This window comes from Pagrus pagrus (assembly GCF_965226575.1).
Source record: "Pagrus pagrus genome assembly, chromosome: 8".
NCBI classification, from domain to species: domain Eukaryota; kingdom Metazoa; phylum Chordata; class Actinopteri; order Spariformes; family Sparidae; genus Pagrus; species Pagrus pagrus.
The window spans coordinates 3792644-3804587 of record NC_140192.1 but is presented as its reverse complement, the minus strand read 5'-3'; the positions used below and the strand labels follow the sequence as shown (position 1 = coordinate 3804587).

General features: G+C 43.9%; 1 protein-coding gene across 1 annotated transcript; it reads right to left on the bottom strand.

The window, feature by feature from the left end:
- Positions 1 to 6: 6 nt before the first annotated feature.
- LOC311260712 (uncharacterized protein) lies at positions 7 to 11786 on the bottom strand. The gene is made up of 12 exons (XM_084358876.1): positions 11635 to 11786; positions 10230 to 10341; positions 8241 to 8334; positions 7440 to 7494; positions 4567 to 4707; positions 4323 to 4483; positions 3936 to 4034; positions 2768 to 2913; positions 2414 to 2585; positions 2189 to 2301; positions 1944 to 2031; positions 7 to 1235 (listed from the first exon to the last, which is right to left on the bottom strand). Exons 1-12 carry the CDS (start codon positions 11744 to 11746, stop codon positions 1182 to 1184), a joined length of 1347 nt encoding a protein of 448 aa, XP_084215002.1. The 5' UTR covers positions 11747 to 11786; the 3' UTR covers positions 7 to 1181.
- Between the last annotated feature and the right edge of the window lie 158 nt (positions 11787 to 11944).

The following is an 11944-nucleotide window of genomic DNA, read 5'->3' as shown; positions in this document are numbered from 1 at the left end:
ACGAAGTCAGTAGAAAATGTTTAATCATTTTTGAGGAAGAGCATAGTTTGAGTTTCATTCTTTGAGTCGGGGTTACTAAAAATCATTTCTAGACAAGAGGGTTGAGTCTCAATAAAGACAATAACTGGAAACATTACACAGAACAGATAAATTCACATACAATGTATAACTGAAATATCTCGTAAAACAAAGCTTTTCCCTAAAGAGGAGGGAGCTAACACACACACACAATACACACCGACAGTGTTCACAATGATATTGCAAACAGCCCGAAGAAGTTTTTCTACAATATTTGGACAAAAAGCACCTCAGAGACTAATAAATATGTCCACAAACACTGGAGTGAAGGCAGTATATGGTGAGTAGGTCATAAAAACTAGGTTCTACGGACAACATGAAGGAGTTCAGTGCTCATTAACAACTATCTCAGTGCAGTGACAGACTTCACTGCTCACCGGGTTCACTACACTGTTGTATTTAAATCACAGCGTTTTCTGTAAAATACTATCACCTGACTTATATATGAACATATCTGATGGCTCTACACATCACACAACAAAAACACATGTTCAAGAGAAGGACAGAGACTCTTTGGAAGGAGGAGAAAAGCTGGCAGCTCTGAGCTGTATGAAAATATTCGTCCGACTATAATGCCCGAGTGTCGTATTGGTTATTGCGATATTGCAAACGGTACGAATGCAAACACGAGACATTCTGGTGTCTTCTGAAGACAATGTGACAGACTTCAGGACGCTGCAGGATCGAGGGCGAAGCTTTACAGAGGACATCGTAGAAAACTGGCAGAAAACAGCTCGTTATTATATATAGTTTATAGAGATTAAGAAAAAAGTCCAGTTGTAAACACTTCTAGCATAAATCAGTTCACATTATGAAATTTCCTTTCATGAAATGACTACAATCACAGTTACTATTAAAGGCACTTTTTTCAATTTTTGATCTTAATCTTTAAAGATCTTGAGATGACAAACACTGGTAGTGATCCGTGCCACAACGGCCCGACTGAGAGGAGAAGAACCTGATTGTTTGGTGGACAATCATCTGTTTAGAAAAGTCCAGCTGGTTCCACTAAAAAACACACAAAAATGATGCCGCTTTTCACAAAAAATCTTGAAGCAATGTGCCGACACGCACGTAGCCTCTGTCTTCAGCTGACGCGGTGGTCAGAGGTCATATTCTGCCGCACACTGCTGGAGGTACCATTCATACAACTTCCCCTGTGGAGGAAAAATGTAACTGTGTGAGATTCATAATTCTGATGAGTTTCATTTAAATGTGCACTGAAGTTGTAATTATCTTATTTGCATCCAACTTCCAGGAACTATTTAAAAGGGTCGATGCTCGGCCATTGCTTTAATAAAAAGATCCACTGGGGTGAACCGAGACGACGCCACTCTCTTGTTAGTCGTTACTTTGCAGATTCAGATTATTCAGTGATGACAGGCTGTTACTCGTGACCTGTAACCAATCAGCCCGGTGTTGTGGGCGGGACATTGAGTGAAACCACAGTGGTATTTTATTGGTAATCAGACACAAAAAGGCAGAAACTGAATATTGGAAATTGCTAAAAATCGGCCCCAGTAATCAGCCAGGTTGATAATCTGTCTATCTGTCTTATGGTTGGCTTTTTTGTTCTTTTCTATTTGCCATTTGATGTATTTTCATCCCATAATAACCTCTATATATAGTAGTTTTTACTGCTAATGAGTCTCTATGCAGAAAATGGTGCAGCATGTCATCCAGCGTGACCCTTTGTTGTGTTAGCAGTTAGCTGCAGAGCTGTGGGCCATGAATCCAAAGCAATGGATTGAAAAACTCTACAAGCTCTGTGGAGTTGCAGAGGAAGTATTTTTTCTACTGCATTACACATAGTAATTACACATAGTACTACTGCAGCTTTAACTAATGTACTGGAAGTGGCATACCTTCTTAGTTCTGACGATATCCTGGATATAATCACTGTACTCTGCCATCGCCCTCTTCTCCTTCTTCGTCAGAGTCTTATTCCCTCGGCTGAGAAAAAACAATAGCACAACACTCAACGATCATTCACAGCGTGTGTGAGAGAGAGGGTGTATATGCTGGACGCTGGAACCAATACATTTTTTGGCATTTTGCTTTAAAGGATGTTGATGTGGATGTGTTGGGATTGTATATTTTTAACACTCACCCTGCGAAATATTTGGCCAGGAAAAGCAGGAGGTAGCAAAAAGCTCCAAAAAAGATCACAAACACAACTTGTCCATCTTCTGGTATCCAGTCCCACAAAAGCATCACTATTCCCTGTGAGACACACACGATGAACAGACAGAACAAAGTGTGCACTTTGAAAAAAAAACAGAAAAATACAGAACGAAATGAGATTTTCCTCCTCTGCGTGACTCCCGGGACTTACTGCACAGACGGAGACAGTCCGAGCCGTCCCTTCGCCCAACAGCTCATCTAGTTGCTCTTTGGAGAGGGTGTTCACAATGAAACTGAGGATGAAGAGGGCAGGCAGGACAATACCCAGAGCGCCGCACAAGAACGAGTGGAAACGGTTGCTTTTGTTGTAGCTCACATCCGCCCTGCGTGCACAAAGAAGATATCTGGTTTTAATATCATATTTTCCGCAGCGGGTAATATCTGGCGACTCTTATCTCCTCCGTACACACATGATATGGGTTATTTGCTCAAAGGTGCCACCTGTCATTTTGTATCAGGGTAAATTAGCTTCAGCAATAAATGAAACGGAGTAACACGAGCTCACCGGTCCTTCTCCAGTCTGCTGCTGATGGTGGAACAAATGAGGTCAGAGTCCTTCTCCAGCTGATCTAAAGTCTTCTGAACGGCCTGGTTGATGGTCTTCTCGATGGTCTGACACACCCCATCGATCTGGTTCACGCACCGGCTCGGCTAAACGAGACGAAGTGCATCAATTTTTGTAATAACTGTGCAAACACCAGTGCATCTTAAAGAGGGATGATCTGGAAACTTCCACAACAAATCCTGAGGGTGTTTTTTGACTGACGGCAGGAAGCGAAGCTGCACTTGCTCAGCGAAAAATAAATTGGAGGTCAGGAGGGAGGGATGCACAAATCTACCGTGCGGAGTAGAGCTTTGCGGTTGTAGATCACAAGATGGTGCAGCAATAACTCAAGACTGGGGCAGCCGGTGTCAAAGGTGGCTGATCAAATGCGATGGTTTACAGCCCCTCTTCCCCCCCCAAACAGTGGATAACTCTCTCAGTCATCATATTGCAAAACAAATCATCCTGTTCCAGCGATCAACAGCCCAGCAGGAAACCTGAAGTGGGGAATTTACATTCAAGGCCAATCAATGACTGTTCAGCCCCAAGGATAGCAGAGAGCTTTAAATCCAGACTTCAGATCAGAGCTGGAGCGCTCAAAGGAAAACACAAGAAAAGGATCTCCAATCTGGTGACGAGGAAACACGGCATGGTTTAGGGACATTATCAGATCGTTACTGTTGTTTTCATTTGGTAAAACGTGCTTGAACTTATCATTATAAAGTATCTGCGTTTAGATTGGTTCACTACAAACCTCGCTTCCACTTTACAGTTTTGTCTGCCAGCGGCCGCTAAAATCTCCCAGGAAAATTAAGGCCGTCAGCCAGGCACCATTTCAATCTGCTTTCATGTCTCCATTACAGACTAACTGAATGAATAAACTCTTGTTATTTCCTGTGTTGTTGGTTGCTACTCAGGAAAACAGAGATGATTCAGTTGTGATTTGCGACAGCAGCGGCAATAATTATACCAGTTGGAAACACCAGGGGAGGAAAAGTTGTCTGTTCCCACCTTGTGGCTGAATGTCCACCCTCTCTGGACTTGCTGGACTGAGCGCTGACGGGCTTCAGTCATACGTACCTATGCCTAAATCTCATCCCGGTTAACTGAGCCAGACAAGCAGTCTCACCTTCGATGGGTTGGGGATGTATATTGTCGGCATCTCAAAACCACACTTGTTGAGACCTGGACGGCGACACAGTTCCTGAACTATCTGCATCATCACCCTCTGCAGAAGTAAAGAAACACAAGTGATTTATTTCAACTTTAACTTTAAGGATGAAAAAAAGCCAAATATTAAAGAGGTTTTGTCAGCGACCTAGAACAACAATCTGTCAGTGGCAAAAACAAATCATTTAGTGGACGTAACTTTGACCGTCAAAGTTTCCCCAAAGGATTAAATTGCAGTTTTGCAGCTGTGTCACCGCTGCCAGATTAACTAGATTTATTACACCAAAACATGTAATTACAGGACCCATGTTTAAATATAACAGTATTCACCTTTAAGCAGACTAACCTGTCTGTCTGTTTCACTCCCGGCCTCATCTGCCTTGCTGAGGTAGAACAACAGCTTGTCTCCACATTTCTCACTCAGACTCTCCACGATGTTGAGTGTGCGTTTGCAGAGTGCCTGACCCATCGGGTCGAAAAACACAAACACCAGGTCGGCCTGCTCTCCTGCAAAAAATGAATGAAACATCCGTTAGAGGGGAAGACAGCTTTAAGAGCAGGTGGTTAAACTTGGAGCTGCAAAGACGTACCCAACCAGGTGATGGCGCTGTTGACGTTAAAAGGGTAGACCATGTCTCCGTCCACCAAACCGGGCGTGTCCACAAATGTCACCAGGCTGAACTTCTTCTGCTTGGAGGTGGAGATCTCAGCAGACAGATAGTCGGTAACACCTGGAAGAAACAAACAAGCGTGTGTGTGCAGGTGCTACAGATGTGATAAATAAAGGGTCGGCTCCCCCGCAGGAAGCCGTCACCTCTAATGACTCTATTATTATGTACAACTGGGAGCCGCAGTGCAATCAATACTTTGAATACTGAGAACTCAACTCGTCAACTTTCTTTGTATGCTTGCGAGGTCGCATTTGTAACCGAATCACAAAAAAATGTACAGGATGATCTGCGTCAGAGAAATCCTGCGGCCACACCCTCATCGATAAAACTTCCGTTCAGACACGTGAAAACACTCGTTAAGGTCCGTCCTTCTCTGAGCTTTCTGGTTGTCATGGTTACACACAACAGCTCTTCAACTGGCAGCTTTAGCATGCAGCGTGGGACATAAAGCTAGCCAGTGAAGAACGACTGTGAGGCAACGCACTGCGAGGGGTTACGATACTCCGACACAACCGCCACACACGACTCCGAGCTTCAGAACAGGATCACTATTTAGACCCACTACTCACGAAATAGACCCCACCCACATCCACCACCCCCATCCTCCCTCCACACACACACACACACACACACACACACACACACACACACACACACACACACACACACACACACACGCTGGCTCGGGATGACACTGAGCTGTTTCATAGGAAGAGGCAGGTGTTAACAGCCAGCACAAATCACATCCTTGTGCTGCAGCGAGCACGACCACTGCTGCTGTGGCACATTAGCATTCCCTTATGCTTCTCTTACATCAGCAATGCATCTTCCTCCGATCACGCGTCTTTCCCACGGTCTCGCAATAATCGTTGCACCACAGGTGACAGGAAAGCATTGTCAAGATGCTTCACATAAATCACTACACGGGCTGCCGGTCTGTACTTAACCCAGTCAGGATTGTATACAACATACACACGCATGCAAAGAAAAACAGCAGTTAGCTCATTTGAAAGTAAGTGAGTAAAACAGCCCTGATACAGACATATTCACAGTCCTCCGGGTCTCCTGAAAGGTGACGAGGGAACGTGAGCGATATCGCCAATGGGTGCTAAGTTCCTCAAGTGACTGTAACTGAGAAGGCTACACTGGAGATCCTGTGAACGCTGAAAAGGGCAAAGGCTCTAATAATGCTGCATCGACTGCAGGACTAAAAAAAAACTTGTTGGTCAAAACGAGGAAACGACACAGCCTAAAATCTTATGACGACTCATTTGACCTATGGAGGAAAACAGTCACAATGCCCATGCAGCATGTCGTCAAACTCTTGACAACAGGTTGATAACACAGACAGAGTTAAACATGCTTTATGTAAGTCTCAAACGGGATTAAAAAATGCTCTCCTGGTGTCTCCCAAAGGAGACCGAACTGTATAATCAGCAGCTACTCCCACGTAAGGATATATGGTGCTGTTTTCTGATGAGTCATCCTCATGAGTCGCTGTGACAGGTAAACAAATGCCTGATATAGAGTATTTCCTGAGGGCAGGCGGTGAAATAAAACGGCTCCTTGTATTCCAGCAGCAGATCGTTGGTGTTGCAGGCCTGCAGAGCTCTCTGCTGCTCCAGTCTGGGGCCGTGCCGTCTCTAATGGCTGTGACATTTCTCGGCAGCTCCTCCACTGCACTGCTGTCGATGGGGCGTGTGACTCACACGCCATACCGTGAGCGCTCCGGTCCGCACCCAGTGAACCCTCACTCTGTGCACGCTCACTGTCAACGCACACACATACATTACTGCCCTACTCTCCCCTCCCCCCCCTCTTCTACGCTGATGCTCCCACTCAGACAGCAGGCACACCCAGACTTTCTGCATGACCACCTCAACATCCAGAGGCTTCAGATGAGCTGAGACCAAACGTGCTGCTGATTGCGTCTCTTTACTGTGAGAGTAATCTCATCTCACGTATCTCAGATGCACAGTGTAACAAGAGGAGGGGGGGGGGGACAGGAGTCTGGTCTGATTTATAAAGGAAAAAAGAAAAGAAGCTGTGACTCAGTGTTGAGTCATCAAGGTGAAGCACCTGAAGTCAACATCAAATCACAAAAGATAAGCCTGACCTGTCAGAACAAGAACCATTAAATAACTTGCACAATTTCTGTTTTCCAGATCAGAAAAACTCAACTTTTTGTTTTGGAAACTTGAGTCTGTGACGTTCACTTCAATTAACTTTAAGAGTTTCCAGCAGTCGGAAATAAAACCTCAAATCTCGAAGGAACTGATCTCTGCCTGCAGCTCATGATTACATTCATCTCCTAATGCAGCCTCTCCCTGATTTTCCAGCAACTTTAGTTAAAACACTTCACAAAATCAATGAAAACACAATCTTCTGCATTTCTCCACTGCGCACGCTTCAAAGGTGATTTTATTCATTTGAAATTTTAGGCATTATGGTAAAAGTTAATGAGAATGTGCACAAAGACTGCAGTGCTGATCTTATCATCCTACAGAGGGAAGAATATTTTAAGCAGTTTCAGTATCAAACATGTAGAAAACTCTTCTTTTATGTAAATGTTGTGACGCATCACAACACAGTGCAAACTCTGCATGCAGAAACCACATCTACAAATAATGACTCATTTAGGAAGGTAAGAATGTCTTACTTTAAATAAATAATCACAGAAGAGAGGAAGGGCGTTTCAATACCAGCACATTTTCAGTACAAACATGTTAAATGCTTTCGACAGGGCACTTTTCAGAGAGCCATTACGAGCTACTGATGAAGAGGAGGCTTACCTTTGAACTCGAGGAGTGGTCGAAAGTGAGGGTAGAGATGTAACGTTGCATTTCCCTGCGAAAGAGTTAAAAAAATGACAGTGTGAGAAATAACCTGACGAGACAAAGATGAATCTGCAGTTTGCTACAACAGAGTCCTCTCTCTTCTCGGCACTTCGCACCCAAGTCTTACACCAGCAGCTGTGCTGCGGCTCAGTACGCTCGCTCGCGCTAAGCTTTTCCTGTACACAGTAGATAATCCCTCCATTCTGCAGTCCAGCGCTGCAAATATATTATTCATCTTCATCACCTTCACCACAGCAGGATGTGAACAGAGAGGCAGAGGAAAAGGATGAAGGAAGATGGAGAGACAGGTGTCTCCCGAGCCTGTTTATATGCTGCAAAGATGCCTCTGTGCGTGTGTGTGTGTGTGTGTGTGTGTGTGTGTGTGTCTATACAACAAGGCCCCTCATTGGAGCAGCATGCAGAATGAGAAATCGCCACTGACTGAGGGAGTGCCCTCCAATACGAGCTGACATCAAACACAGCGTCTTCATCAGCCTCTACGACGGGCTGCAGCTTCAGGTCCCGTTACTTCACTTAAAGGAGACATTTTCTACGACGTGGCCAGAATCTCTTTGTTTAAAAACATTCAACAGAAGAAGCAAAAGTGTTGCCGTTATGTCAAACACGTAGTTAGCTGTAATACCACTTTGCACCGACAGGTGGCGATAGTGTGGCGGCCCCTGTGGTGTCAGCTTGAAGATATAACGGTACGTCAGCTGGACGTAGTCATCACGATTCTCTTCTGAAGCATCTTACCGTCAGTGATTCCCTTTTGCGACCACTTGTGATGAACGTGAATCCCTGCGTTTCAATGGCAACGCCTGCTTTCTGTATGTGCTCTTCAGCGTACCTACGACGAAAACAACAGGGCGTAATTAACTGTTCTCATCTTGCAGGTACACAGGATCTAAGGCAACAACGGGTTATACTATTATTTCAACAAAGGCTGCACAATTAATCGAAATATAATCAAAACACACTACGGCTAAGTGCAATAACCAATATGTAAGAAGTAGAAATAATTTGATAAAGTCAAAATGTGTGATAAACAGTATTTTAATGAAGTACTGTGGTGCTGCAGAGATCTCCTGGCCTATAAATCTTGTTCTCCAGATGCAAGAAAACACACATCATCATTATTTTACTAGTTTTTCTAGTGATAGAATAGTAATAGTGTTTCATTGTGATGCAAAAATGATCACTCCCACTAATCGTGAATCATATCGCAATCACAATGTCTCAAAATAACTGCAATATGATTTTTAACCAGTTTACGCAGCCCTCACTTTCACAATTTATCTCGATATCACGATATTGTCCCGCCCGAATATTGTGATAGACAATCTTTTCATTGCTCAAACTGTGCTGGGTGATTTACTCTGAGGTGAGACAGCAAATCTGTGCTGTTTAGTTAACACCTGCTAACGGCAAAGACGACATGTAGCCTCACTCACATCCCTTCGCTCGCCATTTCCCTACTTCAAATCTGAAATAATGCCAAATTGGGGAGCTGCCATTCTTAGAAAATAAGTCCTCCATGCCTGTATGCTAAAGCGCTGAGTGCGTGCCGCTACATCAGGCCGATTAACGTGTAGTAACCTCCTCCTTTTTCAAAATAAAAGCCTGAAGATGCTGCAACAGCTGATATTAGATATTGTGAAAAAATATTTGATGATATCTAATATCGGCCAATGCCTTTCAGCTAATCACGTTTTAATTAATAAACTAGCCTGGTGCCTGCCTGAGGATTGGTAGGAGGCGGGATGTGAGCCTCAGGATGTTAGATAATAAACGGCACACTGTCAAATAGGATTAAACTGCTTAAAATGTACAGACAGCTACATCAAACATAAGCTCTCATCTTGTCTGAGCTGAGTTATCTGATTCCAATGCTGTTTATCATAACAGAGAAGACGATTGCTTCCTCTCAAGTGCTGCCGTACACAAAATGCTCGAGTCAACGAGTACAGAGAGTCTAACTGATCCGATATTTCCATTTCTGTTTACTCTCACTCACACACATCAACAGCTTCCTGCTGAAAACACCTTCTGCCTCGGGGCTAACAGCGACTGTTAGACAGCTGAGCTCCTCATGAAGGAGGTTTCAAAACACATTCCTGAACCAGCTGAGAGTGACAATTCAATAATAACACAGTTTTTTACGACCTTTCAAACAGAACAGAATGGATATGTAATCAATAACCAGCCAAAACAATAAGTCAATCAACCATTTAGATGATATATTATTTGGTAAGTGCTTAAATTTTCTGCTTCCTGAATCTCAAAAGTGAACAACTGCTGCTTTTTCTTTAAGCTTAGACAGTTCAACCCACAAAAAGGCTGTTTTAAAGATAACTCCTAGTATGGACTTTTATATTTTATATTTTACAAGATTAACTGATAAAGAAAACAACAGCTGCAGCCAACTGAGCTGTTTACAACAGGGTGGTGGTCCCTTTCCCAACATCTGCATTGGACCACTGTGGAAGCAATAATTGAGATCGATTGACAGAAATGTTGTTTACATGATGTTGCGATGAGTTTTATAAGCCAAAAATAGTTCGTTTCATATAGTTTTTTGTGTTTCTTTTCTTAAAAGACTGTTTTATATTATATCACAACACATATAGATCAATGTGATGGAGGATTGCAATCAGAGACGGCCCCTGAATGCTCAAATACAGGGACCAGGTTTAAAAAAAAATCAGAATTTCTCCCTTAACAAGTAAAAAAACGACGTATTACCAGTTAATGAATGAACTCTTCCCTGCAGAGTGGTTTCCCATTATCATCACAATGATCTTCTTTCTGGGAGGCAGCAGCCGCACTCCAAGACTGCTGGCAATCTTCACCAGGCCTGAAAACACACACACACACACACACACACACACATACACACGCACACACACACACACACACACACACACACTTAGCAGGTACGTATTAATCATCACCATGTAATGCTTGAAATCAGCTGTGAAATAAAATACAAATATACGACCAAAATTGCTAAAATCAACACAACAGCAGGTGTGGCGTCCAAAAACATATGAATAGAGAACTGATTTTCTATTTAATGCATTTTTTGTATTATTTCTGATATTTAGTTTGTGCACGGACGGTGAGGACGGAGTTAAACCACCACCGAGGAGCCTCTGACCTCTGACCTCTTTCATGAATAAAGGTTCAATAAAAATCTACAGGGGAGAAAGGTTAAATTGTTAAACTATTTCATAAGTAATTTTATATATTTTCCAATGAGGCTTACTTTAAAAAAGGGTGTAATTTTGTATTTTGCTCACATTTTAAAGGGCAGGTAAGGCACGTCCTGTCTTACCTGCAGGAAGTGGGAATGGGGTCAAAAAGCGATTTTTGATTTTGGTGTAAAAGTGATATTAGCGTCATTTACCAGACCTCGTGTTGCAAATGATAAATTAATGTACCTTGTATACATCGGTGATCAGCCGATAATATCAGCCAGCTGATATATCGGTTGGGCTCTGATCATAAGTGGAGCTCAGGAGTGAAAGCTTGAATTTACAACCCAGTATTTTTGACCTGAACGCACCATTATTATTATTATTACTGAAGTGAAGCAGCTCTTGTGTTTAACCAGAATTAACTAACACACTGTGACAACAGAGACAAGTGAACACGTTAAAGAGCCACTCCTTGAAGTGCAAAGTCTTCACCTCCACACACACACACACACACAGACACACACAGTGATCCAGTGAACTAACAGGATTATTGTTGAAGTCACCACATTAATCAGAGGAAACCCATAAAACCCAGCAGACGTGTGTCCAGCCTCTTGTCTGCAGCTGCCCTCCTAGTGTTGGTGTCACATTGCACGAGTGTCTGTTTGTCTGTAAACTTGCAGATAAAGTGCGATCAAGGCGCTGCAGCCCCGCAGAGGAGCCGCACCAGCTCCCAATGTCATGAGTGACACTGACAGACAGCTGCTGCAGACCTCCACCTCCTCCTCCACCTCCTCCTCCTCCACCTCCTCCACACTCAACCAGCTTCAACTCAGGCTTCAGTCCACCACAAACTTCAGACCGACTCAACCGCTAACTTACATAAGACCGCAACTACGCTGTGGTGTAACGCTGACACCGATCGATCCGCCGATCAATCGATTACTTACCGTTCTCGCTGTCCACGTACAGACCGTGGCACTCCTTCAGGATCCGCTCGCTCGGGGTGGTGATCGCGGACTCCAGCGGGTTGGCCACCGAGCGGGGCTTTCTGCCCGACATTACGACCAGCAGCAGCCACCAGCCACGACCAGCCGCCTGTCTGCTGCTTCCTGCAGCGGCAGGTGGGGGAAGACTTTCAGTGTTGCACAAGGACTCTCCCGTGCGGATGAAGCGCCCCCCTGCGGCCAGACACTCACATCACACCACCACAGCAGGGACACACTTCACAGACATCAACACAACGCTAACACAACAACG